We start from the raw sequence: 23229 nt of genomic DNA, 5'->3' as shown, positions 1-23229 counted from the left end.
TTTTTTACTCATTTTATTTAATTTTTTCACAGCTTGACCTCTTTCTTCTTTTGGTATGTTTTACAACAACTCATTACCAGAGGATAAAGGGATGGATAGATAGATAGATGGATGGATGGGTGGATGGGGTGATGATGTGAGAGGGAGAGAGGGGGGGGCGAATGCAGGAAGGGAACAGTGCCGGGCAGAGGGAAGAGAAAAACAGAAAAAAAAGGGAGAAAGAAAGTGAGCAAGTGTTGGCTAAGACGGTGAAGTCAGAAATACAGAAAGACATTAGTCTTCCTCTTATAATCTCTATTTTTCTTTAACTATCTACTTGAAATGCTTTGAAATGTGAGGTTTATTCCTGCAGACATGTTCTATATCTATACATGAACAGAAAATAGAACAGTTTGTATAAAAAGGATAAAATAAATAGTATGAAGATAGGCGAGGGGACATTTGAGGAGGTGTGTGTGTGAGAGCGTGGCACACCACAGCTTACTTCCTAAAGTGCAGAATGGCACTTAGCAAAGACAGCGGTGGGGGAGGGGGTGAGAAAAGAGGAGTGTGTGTGTAGCGGGAATCGGCTGCGGTCCGGTGGGCTGGGAGTCAGGGTGAGGCGGTGAGGTGTAGGTGGTGGGGAGGAAGGAGGGCCAGCGGTGTCGGGATGTAGCGGTGGTTGTGAGGTGATCTTGGAGTGCTAGTCGGTCACACTAGGCGACTGTTTATTCCTTCACCAGGGAAGCAAACTCTGCAAGAGAGCAAGAAAAACAAAAGTTGTCAGGATGAGTTGTTTTCGCTCAATATGTAATGATCATTCAAAAAGCACCGACTACCGAAAATGACTATGATACAATAGCCAACAAAGATTATGGGCTTGAAATCCCACACACATGGATAAAGTGTGCATACATTACATTATGTCATTTAGCTGACACTTTTATCCAAAGTGAATTACAATTGCTATGCTATGCTACTGCTATATATGTCAGAGGTTGCACACCTCTGAAGCAACTAGGAGTTAACTGTTGTTATTATAATTGAATAATTGCTACATATGTCAGAGGTTGCACACCTCTGGAGCAACTAGAGGTTAACCCTTGTGTGGGTTAAGTGTCTTGCTCAGGGGACACATTGGTTAATGTATTGCAGTGGGAATCGAACCCATGTCTCCCACAGCAAAGGCATGTGTCATATCCACTGTGCCATCACCACCCCTGTGATGAAACAGCTCAGAAGGGTTTTTTGAAGTTGCTGAAAGTTGCTTATCCTGTGTTCATCTGGACGATGAAGCCTAAAGGCAAACATGTAATTGTAATAAGGCAGCTTTCTCACAGTGTGACTGTTATTGGCTTAGAGGGTGAAGTCAGAAATACAGAAGGACATTAGAGTCTTCTTCTTATAATCTCTGTTTTTCTTTATCTACATGAAATGCTTTAAAAATGGGAGGTTTATTCCTCCAGACATGTTTTATATCTATACATGAACAGAAAATAGAACAGTTTGTGTAAAAGGATAAAATAATTAGTATGAATATTATTGGGAACATGTGTTTGCCAGAGGGCCCAACAGTTCTGGGTCATGGAGCTTTGTCTATTTATGTCTGTTTACACTATACAGTAAATGCAAGTAATTAACTATGCACATATGTAAAAGAAAAGAAAAAAAGTACTAATTAGTTCCATGTTTGTCAGTGCACGGCAGCGCCAACGTCGTTGTTCAACACTTACAAAAGTTGAAGAGACTATTTCAGTGCCACGATTGGATCGGCATGAAGCGGCAGTACAAAAGATTCACTATGTGTGTGTGTTTGTGTTTGTGTGTGTGTGAGTGTGTGTGTGTGTGTGTGTGTGTGTGTCAAGCTGTAAGGTACTGTATTTTGTTTTTTCTTTGACATCTTTATGATAACAGTCCATATTTCACTTTTTGGAGTTGATTCATTTTGCAAATCAATCAATCTTAGCATTTTTCTTCAACATCCACACTTTTTTTTTATAATTCATCATCATTAGAGACATTTTCCAGTTTCTTCCGTGTACTGCATTAACCACAAAAAGAAAATAATTGGATAATGAAAATGCAGTGTGAAGACAAACGAGTGTGAAAAGATGAGAGTGTGTTAACGATGCAGGGTTAGAAATGCAGTGTGTGTGTGTGTGTGTATGTGTGTGTGTGTGTGTGTGTGTGTGTGTGAGAGAGAGAGAGAGAGACACTTCCTTTCTACATCGGTTTTGCTTGTTGTCTGCCACTAATAGAATTTGATGTTTACCATCGACTCCAATCTTGCCGTCTCCATCCTTGTCGGCTGCTCTTAAAAATTCTTTGGTTTCCTTGTCTGTCAGGTCCCGGCCATCTTTTGCGAAACCCTTCAGAACGAATCTAGCCAGGAACAGAAAAGCACAATGGATACATGTCACAGACCGCTAATATTTGATTTGCAGCAAAGTCATTTGTTGCATCTTTTGGGTTTACATATGTGTGTGTGTGTGTGTATTTATCTTACTTGAGCTCCTCCTCCTCTATGAAGCCGCTGTTGTCGGCATCCAGCACCAGGAAAACCTTCTTTACTTCGTCAAAAGACTTGGCCTTCAGACCAACCATCTCGAAAAACTTCCTATGGTTAAAGGAGTCAGCAACTGCACACACACACACACGCGCGCACACAAACACACATGGAGGCACATAGGCATGCAAACACAAAGATGCAAAATGTCAGTACTCTGCAAGCACATCTAAACGTTTCACAAAGACATTTGTATTGATTTTGAATTAAAAGGGTTTTTTAATGTCTTCCTCTTATAATCTCTATTTTTCTTTATCGACTTGTAATGTTTTAAAATGTGAGGTTTATTCCTGCAGACATGTTTTATATCTATACATGAACAGAAAATAGAATAGTTTGTGTAAAAAGGATAAAATAATTAGTATGAATAGTATTGGGAACATGTGTTTGCCAGAGGGCCCAACAGCTTTGTCTGTTTATGTCTGTTTACACTATACCGTACATGCAAATAATTAACTATGCACATTTGTAAAAGAAAAGAAAAAAAGTATTAATTAGTTCCATGTTTGTCAGTGCACAGCAGCGCCAACGTCTTTGTTCAACACTTATAAGAGTTGAAGAGGCTATTTCAGTGCCATGATTGGATCGGCATGAATTGGCAGTACAAAAGATTAACAGCTTTATTACAAAATATATTATTTGACAAAAAGTTGAAGGTACACGCCTGGGTACATTCAAACTTTGAGTTTGAATTTACTACGACTCCCCATGTGCATTTCTGCAAAAAAAAAAAAAAACATCCAATCAAATTTGGTTTGCTCTCGTTATCTTTAAACAAACATCAGTGGAAGCTAAAGATTATGGTGCTGAGACAACTGAAAACACAATCTACGATTTAAAGGTGCAGTAGGTAAGACTTATAAAACCAACTTTCTGTCATATATGCTGAAACTGACCCTATGTTCGAGTAGAACTACATGAAGCAGGTCATTTAAAAAAAATCCAGCTCCTCTGGCACCACCTACAGCCTGTAGTGCGATTTGCAAAAATCCACCGCTCCCTGTTCAGATGCACCAATCAAGGCCAGGTGGGTGTCTAACTGCATGTCAATCACTGCTCATGAATGTATTCATGTATGTATAAATGTATTCATTCTTCCTTATGGGGGGCAGGAGCTTAGGAGACCGTTTTGGTCTTTAGCGGAAAGGGGGGAGGGACTGAGAAGTTGTTGATGTTCAATTTTTTGGGCTAAGTCCTGGATCTTCGCAATCCTACCTACGGCACCTTTAAATGTATTCACTTTTGGATTCTGGGTCAATTTTGGACGCATTTAGCAACTACGGCCCAGGGTTGCAACAGCAAAACGTTTTGAATTCGCTACCACTTTACATTTATTCACGCCTCTGACTAGCTTTTTCTTCATTGCAACAACAGCTAAGGCTCATGGCTACTGAGTATTTTCATCCATCCGCCCTGTTTAAATAATTAAAAGTGGTGGCCATAACATAAACCTATATGATCTTTATATTATCTGGGAGAGTCCTGTGTTTCTATGTATATTGACATCATTAAGGATATTGTTTAAAGAAAAAAATTTAATTGGAATACAGATTGGGTCAAAGGACTTGCGGCTACTTCAGTCGGTTCACACTCAGGATGCAAAATGTGTAACACACACAGTAGGTGTATGGTGGTATGGGGAACAAGTAGTACTGGTCCTAAATCAGTCTAAAACCTGTAGTAGTTGGATTCCAGCCCAAAGATAAGTCAAGCTCTGCAAATAAGAGCAGATTCCCACCAAATTATCCACAGTTTATTTCCTCTAAATCTCATCACATTTGAGAGGTCACATAGATCCAGATATTATTTGGTCCACTTGAACCGTGATATGTGCTTTTACCTGCAAATGCATCAAGGGCTTTCTTGATGTCATCAGCGTTGAGGATGCTGCTCATTGCCATCTTGGCTGTTAAAGGAAAGAGAGATGGGGGAAAAAGACAGAGGAGAGGGAGACAGAAAAAAGGACAGAGAGGGGACAAGGTTAAAAACAAGGTTGCTCGAGAGCAGAGAGAGAACTCGGAGACATTCTCGTATTACACTGGTGACACCCTAGAAATGGAGCAGGAAATCAGGACATGTGAGAAGAAGGTGATGAGTGACAGAATGAATTAGTGACAGTCGAGGAGGAGTGACAAAGGCAGAGAGGGGAAGGAGATGTGACGGAGGTGGAGAAAGGGAAAGATACAGGAACAGGACGTTGTTGAGAGAAGGATGGAAAGGAGGTTTAGTTGTGGTGTTTGTGGGATAGAAAGTTAGGGAAAAGACTAAGATATGAAGGAAATATTGGAATAGGGAGAACAGAAAGGGAGGGACAGAACAAGCAGCGTGGTGTCCATATTGGTGTCTTCCATTTTATCTGTATGATATCACTGAGCTGTTGCACATGAAAGCAGGCCACATAGTCAGCAGGGGTTTAACAGGCCATCTGAGTCTTCAGCTGTGTCTAAAATACCACAGGAGAATTCCGTTTGTCAGCCCATTCCAGATGGAGACTCTTCTTGTACCTCACACTATGAAAGGTGAGCCCGGCACTTAACAGCGTTTTGACTTTTTACTCTGTGTGTGTGTGTGTGTGTGTGTGACCGAACCCGATCGCTGCATATGAAGTTGTCACCTTGCCCCAACTTTAGATGATGCCCTTCTGTCCTCTGTTGCTATTAGAAACACGTATACACTAGAAGCTGAACACAGATAAAGGGAAACACAAAGAGAATTTACAGGGGTCTATAGAGATCTATGATGCTGAGAAGGAGTGAGTGACATGTGGATTAGAGGATGCAGTGCTCTGATTTCGCTTTGCTCATTGTGGTCTGGCAGACCTTAATAGGGAGTAGCTTGGGACACACATTGTTGTTTTGTGTAAGCTGTATGACAGATGAGTGACACTGCACTCAGACATCCACACAAACTTCACCGCCACCGAACTGAACACACACACACGCACTCTTAGCTGTCCATCGTGTTCGATGATGACGCTTGCTCCAGGGGTGGGGGTGGGGGGGTGTTCAGCGACATTGTGTTCGCTGGTGCCACTTCTCGTGGGCGTAGAGTCCGATCCTTGAGCCGCACACTCGTCCGCAGATGGAGCAGGGGAAACCAGATGCCAGGGGGGTACCAGCCGCCCTCTGGTGTCTCTGGATGTGCCTCTCGGTTCGGCAGTCTTGGCTAATTTGGTGTATCTGAGAGACTACTTTAGTACAGGTAACCTGCCAGGCTGATCTATCAAGTGCCAGAGATTCAAGCTGCGTGAGAGGGATGTTCGCTCGCTTTAGGAGGTCCCTGGTGTAGTCTGTAAAACGCCGCTTTTGCCCTCCGGCAGAGCGTTTAGCGCCCATTAATTGACTGTAGAGGACTTGACGGGGCAGGCGGTGTTCAGGCATGCGTATGGTGTGCCATATCCAGCACAGATGTTTTTTGGCCACCGCTGCTTCCATACAAATTGAGTCAGCGTTGCTGAGAATGTCTGTATGGGGGATTCCATCTTCCCAGGACAAGCTGAGGATCTTCTGTAGGCAGCAGATATGGAAGGCCTCTAGGTTGGTAATGTGCTGGCAGTATGGGGTCCAAGACTCTGCCCCATAAAGCAGAGTGGAGAGACATACCGCGTTGTAAACAGCCACCTTGGTGCTGATCTTCAGGTTACGGTTTTCAAAAACCCTGCTGTGTAGGCGGCCGAAAGATGATGAGGCTTTATTTATCTGGGTGTGTACTTCTGAGTCAAGGGAGCAACATGAGGACAAAGTGGAGCCGAGGTAAGTAAAGTGGTCCACTGTTTTAAGTGGAACACCATTTATGTGAAAACTGGGAGGTGTGGGGGCGGGGATAGTGAGATGGGACATGACCTCGGTTTTTTGAGTGTTTACCTGTAGGCCAAAGGATTGGTACGGACTGGATATTGTGTTAAGAGCGTGCTGCATAGTGTCCGGGCTAGGACGGCACAGTCGTCAGCATACTGAAGCTCACAGATTTGGCAGGTCTTTGTCTTTGTGTGGGCCTTGGGCCGACGGATGTTGAAAAGACTTCCGTCAAGTCGGTATTCCACGTGGACGCCGTCGTCATGTCCCATGACACGGTGGAAGAGGCAGGTGATGGCAGAGAGGAGGATGTTAAAGCACCGGAGCCAAGACACAACCTTGCTTCACCCCAACGTTTACTTCGAAAAACTCTGACTGGAGTTCTCCCGTGAGCACTCTGGGTTGCATCCCGTCATGGAACTGCTGTAGGATGTGGAGAAACTTAGGTGGTCGAAAGCTTTGCTGAGGTTGAGTCGAAAGCTTTGCTGAGGTTGATGAAGGCTACGTAGAGTTCTTTTTGATGTTCTCGGCTCTTTTCCTGCAACTGCCTCAAGACAAAAACCATGTCTGTCGTGGATCTGGTCTTCCGGAAGCCACACTGTGTTTCCGGAAGCACAGCTTCCGAGATGTGCTCAACCAGTCTGGTAAGCATGATCTTGGCCAGTACTTTCCCTGCGACGGAGAGGAGAGATATCCCACGGCTGTTGCCGCAGACTGCTCTGTCTCCTCTCTGTTTGTAAATGACCACAATGTTTGCGTCCTTCCAGTCCTGTGGGAGGGTCCCATGTTCCAAGAAGATTTGGATCAGGAGGTGCTGGCGAAGCGTGAGGGTGTATCCTCCATGTTTGAAAACCTCTGCAGGGATTCCATCGGGTCCAGCGCTTTTGTTGTTCTTCATCCCGGCAATGGCTTGCCGGAGTTCTGAGTAAAGTGGAAGAGTGTCCAAGCATGTGATTGGTGGCAGGTCTGGGAGATAATCCAGAATATGTGGGTCGACAGGGTTGGTGTGGTTGAAGAGACTCTCGAAATGATTGGCCCAACGGGCAAGAATCTCGTGGCGGGCCTTAAAGAGCATGGACCCGTCAGCTGATCGAACTGGGGCGATGGCTCGCTTCCTGGGGCCGTACAATGCTTTTATGGCATCGTAAAAGCCTTGAGTGTTATTGCAGTCTGCCAGGTTCTGGATTTCTCGCGCCTTTTGTAACTGTATCTCAGCTGAGTTGCCATCAAACCAGTCCTGGTGACGTTTCCTTGATTGGCCAAGCACCTCTGAGGCTGCACTGTGAATAGCCAGGTGCAGAGCTGGCCAGTCAGTTGCTTCCTCTGGGAGCTTTTTTGAGGTTTTCAGCAAGGAGCCGTCGCAGGTTGTCTTTGGTGGTGAGGCTATTCAGCGCTATACAGTTGAGTTTTTTGTTCGGAGCGGTCCTCGGGCCACGGGGTTGAATACTCATGAGTAGTTTGAATCTGACCATAAGGTGGTCAGTCCAGCACTCAGCTCCACGCATAACACGGGTGGTGAGGACATCTTGTCTGTCCTTTTGACGGACAATCACATAGTCAAGGAGGTGCCAATGTTTTGAGCGGGGGTGCTGCCAGGTGGTCTTAAACCTCTCTCTCTGCACAGAGGGAGAGGAGTCTGAGCCCGTTGGGATTCATTTTCCCCACACCATGCTGGCCAATGACTTTACTCCACAACAGGTGCTCCATACCCACTCTGGCATTGAAATCTCCCATGAGTATGAGCCTGTCCGTAACCGGGGTTTTCTGCTGGATGGCATCAAGAGCTCTGTAGAAATCCTCTTTGATGTTGTACTCGGCATCAAGAGTTGGAGCGTATGCACTAATGAGAGTGGCAAAGCATCCCTTTGCCAGGGGGAGACGCGCTGCTCCATCCCGCAATCCTAGCGACCATCACTCCATTGCCGCCTGTGTGCATGGTTTGGTTAGACACTCCCAGCCACATCCTTGGCCTGTGCCCACCACCATTCCACATCGCCACAGGACTTGGTGAGGAGGGGAGGTGGAGGGGGGAGGGGGAGGGGGAGCAAGGAGCTTTCGCATAGGTAAGGATTTGGGTGAGGGTGTGGCTGCGCAGACCACACTCCCACCATGTCCTTGGCAGGTCTGGGTCAGAATCCAGTGGCATGGAGACCACGACGACTGGGGATGAAGGCTGCAGCACTGCTGCAGCCTTCATCCGCCTTCCCAGCCGTTGTGATACTCCACTTAGGTCAGCCATCATCCTCCGCCTGTTCCGCCGTTGAGGACTTGTGTCTTTTTTTTTCAGGGTGTGCTCCCTTAGCCTTTGCCTCTGTAGACTACTCCACAAGGCAGTGGGACTATTTACCCATAGCTGGGGCAGTGGTTGGCGGGTGCCAGGGCATGTTCCACTACTTGGTGGGCCTGCACACCGCACCTCTGGGGCCCACTGCTGCTCCGAGATCCCCTACAGTTCAGCCTGGGTCCGCTAGGGCCCAGTTACCGTGTGTGGCCATGAGGAGGCACTGTAGGAGTCTTGGTGGTGGAGAGGCTATGTACCGACAGGAAGAGACTTACGCACTCTGCTCCTCTTTTTGCCCTTGCACAAGGGTTAGTCGGTGGCAGTAGCTGTAAGCAGAATGTAGCAAGCAGAAGCAACATGGGACTTAAAAAAGTCAACCTTGACTTATAACGTCACGTACTTAACTTACGTCATGACAAACTTCTTTTGGGGGGGATTTTATGGCCCTTAATTAGCCTCGCTTTGCCAGACCTTCCTCCACAGTGCTGCAGAGGAGGGTCTGGCTAGTCCACACAGCATTCTGGGATGGAATAGAAACGTGCTCTGGTTTATTGCCATTTCTTTAAGCCAATCACAATCGTCTTGGGCGGCGCTAAACGCCGCACGGAGCTCCGGAGCCTCTGCAAAATAGCCTCGGGAAGGAACTTGTTTTGGTAGAACGTGTACGTTCAAAAGTTGTTTGAGTCGTGCAACAGAAAACTCAGATTGGACAGATAGTCTAGCTAGCTGTCTGGATTTACCCTGTAGAGATCTGAGGAGCAGTCAACCATAGTCCTCATAAATCCACCAGAAAGAAAGCATAAAGTAGAGAAGGACATACGGCGGAATTTCCAGCGGGAACAAAGCAATCCTGGAAGTGGAAGGTCATGGATATAGACTAGCCTTATATTGACAGGACAGCTTGAAGACAGGGAAGGGGAGAGAAATTGGGGGACAACATGCAGCAAAGGGCAGGGGTCGGATTTGAACCCACGGCCGCTGCCAAGGACTCAGCATAGATGGGGCGCACACTCTACTGGGTGACCTAGATGCTGCCCCAAAAGTTCTAAAATAAGTATGTTTTGGGCCTAAACATACTTATTTTAATCCAAGTAATATCTTTTCCTAACCTAACCAAGTATCTTGTGAATATTGTGAAGGAGAACTTACTGTAAACAACTATTCAAGCTTAGTGTGTCTGCAATGGGCCCCAGAGCTCTTGGACGCAAATACCATACATACACACTTACACCTGTCTGTTTGTGAGGCAGCTTACTGTAAACTACCATATAAAATATGAAGCATCTTTCAACCTTTAATCTCTGATGTTGATGCGAAGCAGGGTGGACTGAAGGTTACAGTAATGACAGGGTGTTCCCTCTGTGCGGCACATAATGCTGAGCTGGCCAATACTGTTGCTCTGTCCTTCTCAGTGGAAATACAGTCTGAGTTCCCTTTACATTTCCCCTCCGTTACAAATCACTCATGCTACAGTGTTTTGCTGCATCACACCTCAAGAACACCAACTATTGTAATATCATCCACCTCCTAGTTTGACGCACTTTGACATGGTTTTATTTGGCTGCATTTGAGGCTAATAACCACCAAAAAAAAACATACTGTTATTCATGTTGGTTGCATCAGTGTAAAATATTTACCACAGCGGGGGGGAAATTATCCGTTAATGACCTGAGAGGGCTTCCATAATAAAAACTATCATATTTGTTGGATAAAAACTCAATTAACAGAACTTAGGACATAACTTTAGAAGATGATTAATATGTCCATGGTTATTGAAAAAAAGAAAAGAAATGTATCCTGGCAAAATCTTTAAGTGTTTGTGAACTACTAACAGATAAATGTAGTTTTAGCCACCATTAGAAGTAGTTTATAGATTTCTTCCATTGGTGTCACACTCAGTGATGTACGAGCTTTTTTTGAGGTATAGCGTTATCTACTTCAGTAACATACGGCTGCACACACAGATCAATACCGAACACTGCTTAACTTGTGTGGCCTCACATCCAATCTTTTATCATTACAAAAGCACAACCCCCTACTCTGACCTTTACTAGAAAGGTGTTGGCTGGGGGAAAGAAACAATTCACTGTGAAATGAGGTGGATACGATTGATTTACAGAGATATCTCAGTCAGTGTGATGCTTGCCAGTGGAACTGTATAAAGTAAGCCACATTGATTTATTTAAAGGAGAGTATAAAGACCAATTGTGGTTGTGCTGAATGGCCTGTCTCTGCAGATTTATTTTAGTTATCAGTTATTTCAGTTATCTGGAATGCTTTGTTTTCTCTCCGTCAACTAGTTCTACCTGCACTGACTCACTTTTTTTGGCTATTTGGGTGCAGTGGAAACAAGTTGGTTATGGCATAGTCTCACATTGCCAGACCTTTCTCCACAGCGCTGCGGAGGAAGGTCTGGTGATTCCACACAGCATTCCAGGATGGGAGAAAAATTTGCTCTGGTTTATTGGCATTTCTTTAAATCACAATCGTCTTGGTGGCGCTAAGAGTTGCACGGAGCAACAACGCCTCTGCAAAATAGCCTCGGGAAGGAACTTGTTTGGGTGGTAAGTTCAAAAGTTGTTTTAGTCGTGCAACAGAAATCTCAGATTGGACAGATAGTGTAGCTAGCTGTCTGGATTTACCCTGCAGAGATCTGAGGAGCAGTTAACCATAGTCCTCAGAAATCAGAGTTTAAAATGCCAACACAAAGACAGCGGAAGGAAACGGACATCCAGCCAAAATGAAAGACATCTGGCGGAATTTCCGGCGGCACCTGAACAATCCCAAAAGTGGAACATCGTGGATATAGACTAGTTATGGCAAAATGGTTAGCAAACAGTTGCTGATTTACACCTCCAGCAGTTACGGATAAACATTATCATTCGTATAGAATTGTGTTTCTGTCCACCTGGAGAATGTAAGACCAATATTCACTCTGTTTTAACTCTAATTACTAGCTACCAACTCCTGAGGGAAATATCTGGCTCTTTAGCTGCTAAATGCTTCACTAGCTAGCACTGACTGAGTGTGTCTGCTGAGCAAGTACTTCACAGTGGGTTTTTCAAGCTTTTTTGCTAAAAAACAGCTGCTGTCAACCAAATTGACCAAAACATGCGGGACATAGCTGAATATATAGATAAACAATTAGCTCACACTTGCTATAATGCTCCATAAAGCCAATGAAGGAATAGTTTGCCGTTTTGGGAATGTATTTGCTTTCTTGTCGAGATTTAGAAGAAGAATTACACCACTCTAATGTCTATGGTAAATATGGTGCTACTGTTAGTAGCTTGTTAGCTTAGCTTAGCATACAGTCTGGAACCAGGGGGAAACAGTTAGCCTGGCATGGCTTTCCAAAAGATAACAAAGTATGCGTATCAGCACCTCTACAGCTCACTGATCAACACAATTAATATTGTTAGTTGTGTAGTAGTTATTAGTGAAAGTGTTATGTGCCAAAATTCTGAAACTCATGAAAGAGAATACATATTCTATAATGCTGACTGTTCCTTAAAGGCCGTGTGATAAAATGTACTCTGCCACAGTAAATGGAAGTGTCACAGTGTCACTACAACGGATCATGAGCTCAACTTTCGGACCAGTGAGGCGAACGTTGTCAAGTAAGAAAATAAATTATTTGATTCAAAATTACATTGTTTGCAGTTTCATTACTGCCTGAGCTTTTTACAAGACAAATAATAAAACTATAATATCAGATTATTCATTTGGCAGATGCTTTTCTCCAACAGACGTTAGTCCTTTTTCCACACACACACATACATAAGGAGAAATTTGGGGTACAGTATACTGCCTTGACAAGTAGATGCAGAGGAGATGCAGGGGATCAATCCACCAACACTGCAAATAATGGTTGACCCTCTCTACACCTAAGGTACAAAATGTTTATGTAAAAAGTATGCTTTGACTGCATAGATATGGGTATAATTTAGAGGTTTGATACAAAAAAAAATTTGACCCGACATAAAGAAACAAGAGTAATGTGTGGAGTAACGCATTGAGTCTTGGTTCTGGTTTCTCATTCTGATAAGCCCTAAGCCATGAAGGTTTGTTTACATGACTATTTTGGATAAACAGCATCTTCTCTAGAAAATACTGCTGTAATATTTCACAGCCCCAGAATTTTCAATCTTCAAATATCACTTTGTAAGTTAAGGCTGTAATAACAATTCCCATAATGTTTTTTCATTTTTTTTAAAGCGACATTTGTAACAATCCATCTGAGTTTAAGCATCAATCAGATGCCACCAAGGTTACCTGCTGCACTGCACTGCTGGTATGTATGTATATTTATGCATTTATTGCCATTGTCTACAACCACAATCTCAGCTGCATAAAATGCTTCGACTTGAGTAGTCCTGGATGCCCTTGCTTTTTTTTCGGCACTCTTTACTGCACTGACTTCTGCAGTCTTGAAACCTCGCTCCTGACGTGTGCCGTTTCCTGTGTAAAGAAATCACAGTCATTTTCATGACTGAAGCAGAATATAAGAAATATGCTGCCTGCTCAGAAGTCTCAAGTCAAAAGTCAAAAGAAAATAGATTTAAACAAAGCTTGAGCTGACACAAACTCAATTCGTCAATATGGACAAATTGCTTGTTTTCATTAGTGTTTCTTTTTCCATTTTCATTAGACAACAGCGAGGATATCTCTGACCATGGAACTGCCATTTTAGAGGGGTCAGGTTTGTGCTTCATACTGTATGGTAAAAACCGGGGAATAAGTATACAATATGTGACGAAGAAATTGAGCTTTAAGGGTTTCTGCAAGACACTGATGATGGCATCTCTCCTTGATGAGCCCTTGAAAATAATACAAATAAAGTATGTGAAACTGGGGTTTCCTTTGTGAGAAGTCCCATCACCCTGACAACCTCTCAAGGTGTGGGAAACCTAACCATGCTGCAGGGCTGCCAACTACCCGGTCTACTGTAACAGCTGCATGAATGTGTGAATATGTGTGCACAAAGGGTGCCAAGCAGACTAGGGCGAAGAGGTAGAAGGCTTAAAGAAGAATGTACTTGCATTTCAAGAAACCCGAGCCACTTATGTTCATTTGACTGTTGTGTGTGTATATTTGTGGGGGGAGTCTGTAAAAAGCAGAGACAAGGGGAAATGGAGAAAGGGAAACATACTGCGGAAAAGTACAGTATGCCTCTTCAGTATCATTGCATGCACTTTGTGAAGTGGAAGTGAACTCCTGTCCTCTACAGAAATAGGCTTTGAAGGTATTCTGTGCACCGGTGCATGAAGAGCTAAGAATTACGAGCACAGCTCAAATTTCACGTGCAATAACTTGGTATTTCGAGCCCTGGAAAGGACAGCCAGTATGGTCATGCCTGGACAGTGTCATTCTGACATATTGTGCTTATTTACCTTAGGTATATTCACATAGGATGAACAGTTTTTACATGTTTGTCATCTGGTCTCCGTAAAGAGACTCTGCTACTGTAGTTGCTCCATTTTTCTGAAGAACATGAATAACTCTAACAGGCAATTTTCCTGAAGTGAAAGGTGCCCCACTAATTTCCTTCCTCCATAAAAGTTTTTTTATCGGAATTGCTACTGATCGGCACAGTTGTTCTTCAAATGAGCTTGATGGTTGAATGTAGCCAGAGCAGAGCTACCTTTTCAGTGAGCATTAGCGTACAATGCCTCATGATTTTAAAGAGCTGTTGATACAGTGAGAATGTGGTGTTCATTTAAAAACAAAAAGCAAACACGTGCACCCAACTATCAACCCATCCACCCACGCACGCACACAGCGAGGACAGACTGGATTTGAAAAAGTAGTACAGAGGCCTGGGGATCATCTGGCTGTTATCACCACTGTCCACTGGCTAATCCTCTGGCAGGTACAGGACAGGATAGCTTAACCACACAGTTACAGCTTGGCAACAACAATACATCAGCATGCTAACTCACAATGGCAATGCTAAAATTCTTGCCAAGCACGTATTTGCCATGTTCATCCTTTTTACTTCATGTTAGGATGCTAACATTTTATTTTCTAAAGATGATGCCCAGCTGAGGCTGATGTGGAATGTCATTAGCTTTGAAAGTTTTTTTGGTCATAAACAAAACGTATTGATTAAAATGTTGACATGGTGGTCAACCAGGTCAACATTGGTCAAGATCACCAAAGTAAAATCAGTTAATCCTGAGGGGAACATGAACGTCTTGAATCTCATCGCAATCTATCTCATACTATTTATAGTATACTATTTACAGTCGGTGCTGCTAGCATGGCTAAACATGTGTGTGACTGTATATGCACGAAGCCTTGCCATGGTTACTCACTCCCACTTAACATACTGTTGGCATCACTAAGATTCATAATCTAATAAAGTCATAAACTCTAATGAGATGACTTTGCAAAACACATAGGCGATGAAAGCAATCTCAAGCGTGCACTCGATACACATTTGCATAAAATATTACCAAACAAATTAAAGATGTAAATTCCATTTAATCTGCTATTGAAAGCAACAGCATCAAGAGTGTTTAAAAGCATACATATTTCATCGTGACACGCAAAGAAAATATTATGCGTCCTCCTCACTAATTAACTGAGACCGCATTCCACTTAAGTGTTTTACTGTCTATGAATATTCATCATATATAGTGCATCTGCTGTATGAGTAGGCCTAGATGTAAAAATGTTTTTAAATCTCTGTGATCAGCCAGAAGTACATTGAATTAATTTTCATGCCTTTCACTGCATTAGCATTTTGACAAACCCTGGAGCACGGGTGGACACTGTTTTCAATCTCATTAGGTGTAATAAAAAAAGTTGACCTTGAAAGATATCACAAGCAAGCACTGCAACATAATGGCCTCTTATTTTGGCAGAAAACCGTTGCTATCAGAAAGTAATTAACTTGTTGATATGCTGTCTCTGTATCTAAATCTAATCTCATGCCATAAAGGAGCCTGTAAATTAAGGCAAATTGCATTTCCTCACACGTTTCTCTATCTATCACCTCTCCTATGAGTTTCAGCTATCACTGCATTTATAGCAAAGTAACATCAAGAATGACTGTGATGTCAATATCCATATTTGTGTCTTGCGATAACCTGGATTTGTTAAGATCCCTCATCTCGAAAAAATCTGCTATCATGTCTGTCTTTTTCCTTTCCTCTATATCATATCTCATATATATCTTCCTCTTACCGGGTTACAGGCTGACGGGTGTTGAGGTGGGAGAAGGGCTAGATAGGTGCAAGAGGGACGTCCAGTAAAATATCAGAGGTTCTGCTCTTTCTGTTTTATACATGTCCTCTCCAACTATTTTTGGATTGTAAAATGGGCGCCCAGTTCAGCACGGGGTCAGCGATGTTAGTCCGTATCGCTTTCCTGACTGCGCTCATGCTAATCAAACATTAATAATAATCAATCCCCACCCCTTTACCAGCCAGACTTCTTTTCTTATGCACACCCTTTCTCACCCCTCCCTTCCTCCTTCCAGCCATTTGATTTTCTCTCACCTTCCACCCTAGGGACACTCGCTCAGCCCTCTAATCCCCCTCTGATCAGATCTCCCTTCGCTTTCTCTTTGCCTTTCTCTGTCTCTCTCTCTTCTCTTAAACTTTTAATTTTCACTTTTAAGTCTCATCTACCATGTCCTCCTTTAAGGCATTCAGCATCATCAGTGACAAATTATAAGACCCAGACCTCCTCTACCTTTATCACTAGTGTTTTTTTTTCCTTACCCTAACCTTAAAAATCATTGAGATGCTATAAAAAAACTTGACTTTTACTGCAATCAAAAACATGCATTTAGTGAAGTTGTCAGTTCACTAAGTCATTCCATTCTTTTATAGCATATACACACTTTACAGTAATATAGGGGACAAATGTACCACTCTCAATTCTTTACACTTTTTGTAATCAAGGGGTCCTAAGTGAATGTGGCTTTTTTTAAGGCATCCTGTAAAAAAAAAAAACACAAATAAATGTAACCTAGTTAATAATAGTGTTCTCTTCAGCCATAGCTGTGCTACTACTGTAGTGAGCTAGATAGCCAAACATGTTAACCCTTGATACTCTTAAAGGTTGCTTCCATTTGGCTCACTTTGCCTCAGAGTTTAAATGAAACAAAAGGTTTGTGGGCTTTGTGTGTGGGTATAATGCAAAATCAATAGCTAGACTAAGATGTGCAGAGATCCAGAAAACCTCCATGGTCCACTCTGCAGACCATATAGTGACTCTACAGAGAAAGAATCTGCAAGAGGCCCCATTGCTCCTCATTGCTAACCTCAACAATTAAAGACTGTGGCATTGCCAGGCTATGCTATACATCCCTCTGGGACACTGCAGCACCCCCTGCCCAGGAATCCTCCCTGAGGCTCACTTATAGATGTGAAGTGATTATGGATCACAGCAAACATCAGCTGTTTCCACCAGTGCTATTACTGAGGAGCCTCTCATAATAACTTTTAGAGAGCATTGGTCGGGAGATGCAGATACAAGGCTTAAGGACTACTGTTTGGTTGTGAAAGCCATAAACACGTTTTCTTGGGAGGAATGGATTTATGAGGGTACGTGTTGTGAATGTTTGTGTGTGTTGTATTGTCGGGAATGGCGTGAGTGTGAGGGACGTGTGCTCTCTACTGTGGAGCGACTTCTGACAACTGGTGTTACTATCTCGGTTACTGTTAAGGTATTGTATTTATGAGACAGCTATCAATTTTACGATAGACACTTTATTGATGTTGGGTGTGTGTGTTTTTTTTTAACCAAAATCATTTTGAGGATGGCAGAGATTTATTATCTTTGCAACCTAATCACGAAATGTTTTGGACAGTCTCTTATATGCCAGGGACTGTCCTGTCGAGAAAAACGACAAGATGTTGCCATTCAAACAAATACTTTACTAAGGTTATTGGCTTCTCTCAGGAGTATAGAACACAAAGAAAACACTCATAGGAGTTATTTTGGGAACAATCACATGGGTTGATCTGCATAGCTCTTTGAAACTTGCCTTTTACTCTCTCTCTCTCTCTCTCTCATTCTCTTTGTCTCTTTCTGTCCTCGGCTCTGTATTCCCCTTGGGATAACAGTCCAATTCACAAATATTCTCCTCAAAGTCCTAAATCTTTTTTTGATGCCCTTTCTCTTTCATCTCTTATTTAATTTTGATGCAGCTTTGTGACAAGTGTTCTCTCCCTCTTTTTACATTCCTCTAAATGTATCACCTACTTTAAATGAAAGGGTCGCTGAGGGGGTTGCCCTGATCCTTTGCTGTGCCAGGGGGCTTTTTGCAGTTCTCCCTGCGCTGATGAGGGGCTCAGCAGGGGGACGGGAGGAAGGAGAGAATGGAGAAGAAGAGGTGATGGGGTAGTGACAAGTGAAGCCCGGGACGGGAAATAGAGATGGATGATAAAAGAGGATAAATTAAGAGAGGGATGGCAAAAGAGAAATTCAAAGAGGAATGCCGACAGAGCAGACAAGAAAAGTAAAAAGGGAGTGAAGGGGCCAGTGAAGTGGTAGAGGGCTAGAGGTTAGGAATCATCCAGGGAATGTCAATGTTAGATGAGGACAGGTATGGGGAGGGGGGGCTAGGGAGGAGAAAGCCAAACGACTGAAAATAAGGAAGAGAAATTCACATCATGGGTAAGGTTTTATCTCACCCAACGCCTGCATAGCTATGGTCTGAAAAAGAAATCCATCAGGGGTTGCTACTGGAGATAAAATGGAAACCTTTCTTAGACTATTCTTCTCCTCTTATCAATGGCAACATAGCACAAAACAACACAAAACGGCATGAGAATTTCAGTCCCAGTCGCCCCATTGCTTCAAAGGACTACTTTATAACTGAATGATCGTCATTAAAAAGACTTTTGACTTGTGTGCACACTTAGGGGACTCCTGTTTGTATTGGCTTGCTTGTTTCAAATGGATATGTGAGTTATTTGTGTGCTGACTGACGAGCTTATTAATGCAGAAAATTACAACATTACTCAACGGTTCATGTGTTTTTTTTGCCACTGGGGCTTTCTTATCAGTCATGCAAACCATCACCAGATCTATTGTTAATCACGCAAAGAAGCGCTGCTCATTTGTTAGTCAAATGGTAATCAAGTATCTGTGGAGCAGAACAAGCTCAAAACTTAAAACGTTGAGTCAAAATGAGTTTGCAAATGTGGACTTGTATGTGGTCATGACCGAAAGAACGAGATCCAGGGTACAAGCTGCCGAAATGGGTTCCCCCAGGAGGGTGGCTGGCGTCTCCCTTAGAGATAGGGTGAGAAGCTCAGTCATCCGTGAGGAGCTCGGAGTAGAGCAGCTGCTCCATCGCGTCGAAAGGAGCCAGTTGAGATGGTTCAGGCATCTGGTAAGGATGCCCCCTGGGCGCCTCCCTAGGGAAGTGTTCCAGGCACGTCCAGCTGGGAGGAGGCTTCGGGGAAGACCCAGGACTAGGTGGAGGGATTATATCTCCAACCTGGCCTGGGAACGCCTCGGGATCCCCCAGTTGGAACTGGTTAATGTGGCTCGGGAAAGGGAAGTTTGGGGTCCCTTGCTGGAGATGCTGCCCCTGTGACGAAGATGGATGGATGGATGAATGGATGGATGACTTGCATGTGGGTCTAGTGACCCAAAACTACCAATACACTAATCATTTGTATTAATTGCCACTTTTTCATTGTCCTCTTTTAACATACTATACAAACTTCTGGTCTAACAGTTTTTCTTGCAGAGGTTTTGAGTAACCCATGAGATAACATTTAATACATCCTGTAACTTAGAACAAAGGAAAGTTATTCTCTGGCTTGACTAAGAAGATAAAATGAAACGAAGAGATAACGAGTGATGTGAATAAGAAAAGGCAGGAGAGAGAGAGAGAGAGAGAGAGAGGTGGCTTTCAACCTGAGTCCAGGTAAGCCAGCATAATGCAGACACTTTGGGAACCTTTTTTGAGGGTAGCATTGAGAGACAGAGAGAATCACAAAAAATGTCTTTCCAGACATCTGATTTCTGCACATTTTAATTTTGTTCACTAAAAATCTATGCATGGATGTGCCAGAAGTGTGAGAAAACACCTAAATATCTCTGTAACATTCTTGCAGACCTGGTTCTTTTACAATCTGAGCAAACAGGTTTTTTAAAATCCATAAAAAAACTCTGTAAGTAGTTTGAAGGAATTATTATCATTTCAATCAGGAGAGACGTCGTTTGCAGATATGCAAAGATATTTATTGTACAACTGTATGATATTGAATGTACAAATTCTTTTGGAGATTGGACTCGAAATAATCTTCTTAAAGGGGTAAGGAATAGGAACATAACCCCCCGATGGAGCCGGAGAAACACAACTACCGGAGGAGGCAGGAGAGGAGGAGGGTCGAGCGCTTTGCTTGAAACGACAGCTGACAGCACAAGAAGAGAACAGATTTAAAGCAGAGTTGTAAGGCTGTGATTGGCCCTTGAATCTCGTGGCCGAGTCTGATTGGTTTAACTGACACGTCACTTCTTGAACAGCTGATTTGATATAAGAATGAGTAGTGATTGGGGTAATGACGTCTTCCTGAAAGAATTTGCGCTGAGCTTCATTATGTTAAATTTCAATACAGGAAGTCTTACCTAAAAAAAAAAAGAAAAGAAACATGCCACAAACTCACAGGTAAGGGAACTGTTATATAGCATCATCTCCGTCCTCCACAAGCACTATTAGACTGTGTTTCTCCGTCTAAGCAGTTATATTTTCCATCTGTCTCTCTCACACTAAAAAAGGTACAGAGTGACAAAAAAAATTTGCCAAGAATGGGAGGGAAATGAGATGGATAGAAAAAGTAAAGAGGCAGTGAATAGAAAAACAATGGAAAATATGACATGCTGAGCAAAGGGGTGGTATAGGAACAAGAGATAGATAGACAGACAGATAGATAGATAGATAGACAGACAGATAGATAGACAGACAGATAGATAGATAGATAGATAGATAGATAGATAGATAGACAGACAGACAGACAGACAGACAGACAGACAGACAGACAGACAGACAGACAGATAGATAGATAGATAGATAGATAGATAGATGGATAGATGGATAGAGGGGGTGATACTTGACAGCAAAAATGAGAATGAGACAGGAGAGGAGAGGAATGATTCGCCTGTTAATAGGAAATCCAATCCAATCTCGTCTGCTGTCTGTTTCTGTGTAAGTGTGTCCAATGTGTGTATGTTGCCCTGATGCTCGTGCACCCGGATCCACCTGCTTAATCAGTATTCTTTCTGCCTAAACATTAAGGCATCGAGACAAATATCCCCCATCTTACACTATATAATAAGATCCTCTAGATGCAGAGGAGAGTCATCGCTGCAGAGCCTGCCGATATCAGAAGCTAACTAAGAGGCTTAGAGGACAGAAAGACAGATTGGCCTGTCCGTATACACAGAGGATGATGCCTCGGCAGAGAGATTACAGGATGGCAAAAAGAGGAGGCAAAAGGCTGCACAGAGGGAAGGAATATTTGTTGAATGGGATTGAGGAAGATGTATGAGTGTGGTGACAGGAGCGTGTCCGGCATCTTCCTATGCCTCTGTGCTCTGGAAGATGAGATCTCTCAGGTCAGTGATGAAGCTATCCAAGCCAGTAAGAGCCAAAGTTTTTTTCATCAACAGCTACTTTTATCACTTTTGTCTTTATCACTCACGATGCTAACTTCAAGGGTTGGCCTTCAAAAATATGTCACCCCAGCAGCACTCTATTTTAAAGCAACACCAAAGATTCTTTTGCACCTTAAAATAATGTTTCCAAAATCGTTTCAGTGGTTCATCAACTCGTAACAGGGTGAACGCCACTTCTGCATTCGCTTTGCGGCTCTCTAGCGGCTATAACCGCGGATCTGTAGTTTGAATGAGAACGATAATGGAAAATTCCGCTTCCAACCTGTAGGGGGATTGAAGAGAAAAAGTGCTTTGGTGTTGCTTTAACAATCTCAGTAAGAATACTAACATTTGCAAATGAGTACAACAGAGACTACTGGGCATGCCATTAGTTTGCAGGGTTTTTGTCATAAACCATAGATGAAAATGTATGACTAATGATGGCACTACATGAAAAGTTAAGGGCTCATGGAGACATGAACAGGTGTACCAAATGTCATGGCAATCCATCCCATAGTTGTCAAAACGTTTCACTCAAAAGCACCAATGTAAACCGAGTGGTGGCGATTATCCCAAAAAATAAACAATATAAGCAACAACAACAACAAAAATATAGCCACAATACAGCACATCTAGAAATCTCCTTTCAGATGGATATAAGATATTAGACGCAAGCATGCCGATACATGCACTTGGACAACACACACACACACACACACACACACACACATCAGGAATGCTGAGGAGAGCTACAGTGTGTGAAGTGCACGATCTAGATGAGAGATGGAGGGATGATTGTGTTATTCACACAGTATCTGGTGCCGGCCTTGACTGGCAGAATAGTGTGAACCCGGCAAACAGGTGTCTGGGAATAGTTGAGACTGACTTCAGAAGCAACATGAGTTCCAGCACCGCGTTATGAGAGTCGGTGAGAGAGGGAGATGGAGAGAGAGAGAGAGAGAGAGAAAGTTAGAGAGAGAGAGAGAGAGATGAGAGAGAGAGAGAGAAAGAGAGAGAGAGAAAAGGAACACTTTTCATCCAAGTTTGATAAAAGTTTGTATGCAGAGTAAAAAAAAGTTAGGGTTGGGGTATATGATAGCATTAGATAGATTAGATGTTGATGAAAGAGGAAGTATTTGTGAGACAGCAAGGTGAAAGGTAAAGCAAAGTTTTCAGAAGAGTTCAGAAGGTGGGACAAGAGATACAAAATAGAAAAGGGAATAGTGGTGGACTGAGGATTACCACTGAGTAAATGAGCATTTGTTGTCACTGGCGTCCATGCACAGAGTCTGCAAAACATGATTGGAACATGATTCGAATGTGGTGACAATCAATTTACTGTAATCTCTGGCAACATCTCGCACTAATTTTGTATTCAGCAGTTAATTTATATTGGGTGAAGTTATTCAAATTAGTTTTTGTTTCTAAGGAGGAGATTGAAAATGCTTCTAAAAGATATTGAAGGGAGTTTATGAGGGGCCATATGGGACATTTTTCAAACTAAGACTTTAACTGTGAAAATAATTGATGATTAAATTAAAAAGTATCCTCGATAAGTAATTTAAAGATCACTTCAGTCATTTCAACATTTTATTTTGTTTGCAAAATTGATTTTTTATAAAGTGAACCTAAGCAACATTTTTAGCATGAACTTTATTTTTCACATAATATACATACACAAGCATGTACATAAATATGGAAATGTAATTATCCATATTAAAACATGATGATATGGATAGTTTTATAATTATATGTTTCTATCATAATTGCAATCATAATCCCATTGTGCAAACACAATACAAAGAGCCAAAAGATTTCCCATGATGCACTGGGCTGAGCGGCTGCCTGTGGAGGCTCGATGCTGGAGGATTTGGCGTCACCTTTGACCTTTTTAACTTTGGTTGTGGGCAGAAACAGGGCTAGAAAAAATCACAGATCGGGGCTTTAATGTTTAAGTCATGGTTTATACATCATGGCATTTG

General features: G+C 42.7%; 1 protein-coding gene across 2 annotated transcripts in view; it reads right to left on the bottom strand.

Annotated features, from left to right (window-relative positions):
* pvalb6 (parvalbumin 6) overlaps nucleotides 1-23229 on the bottom strand; it is a 46564-nt gene continuing 23335 nt past the window's right edge. The window contains exons 1-5 of one of the 2 annotated variants that reach the window (XM_028599147.1): nucleotides 15812-16056; nucleotides 4386-4451; nucleotides 2486-2618; nucleotides 2252-2361; nucleotides 1-733 (exon numbers count right to left, since the gene is read on the bottom strand). In XM_028599147.1, the coding sequence (XP_028454948.1) occupies nucleotides 708-733; nucleotides 2252-2361; nucleotides 2486-2618; nucleotides 4386-4446 (330 nt within the window). In that variant the 5' untranslated portion in view covers nucleotides 4447-4451; nucleotides 15812-16056 and the 3' untranslated portion in view covers nucleotides 1-707. Of the gene's footprint in view, nucleotides 734-2251; nucleotides 2362-2485; nucleotides 2619-4385; nucleotides 4452-15811; nucleotides 16057-23229 lie in introns of those variants that run through there. The other variant, XM_028599146.1, reaches the window with a different exon arrangement.

The sequence above is a fragment of the Perca flavescens genome, chromosome 15 (genome assembly GCF_004354835.1).
Source record: "Perca flavescens isolate YP-PL-M2 chromosome 15, PFLA_1.0, whole genome shotgun sequence".
NCBI lineage: Eukaryota > Metazoa > Chordata > Actinopteri > Perciformes > Percidae > Perca > Perca flavescens.
The sequence above is the reverse complement of the archived record's forward strand: the minus strand, read 5'-3'. Positions and strand labels throughout refer to the sequence as shown.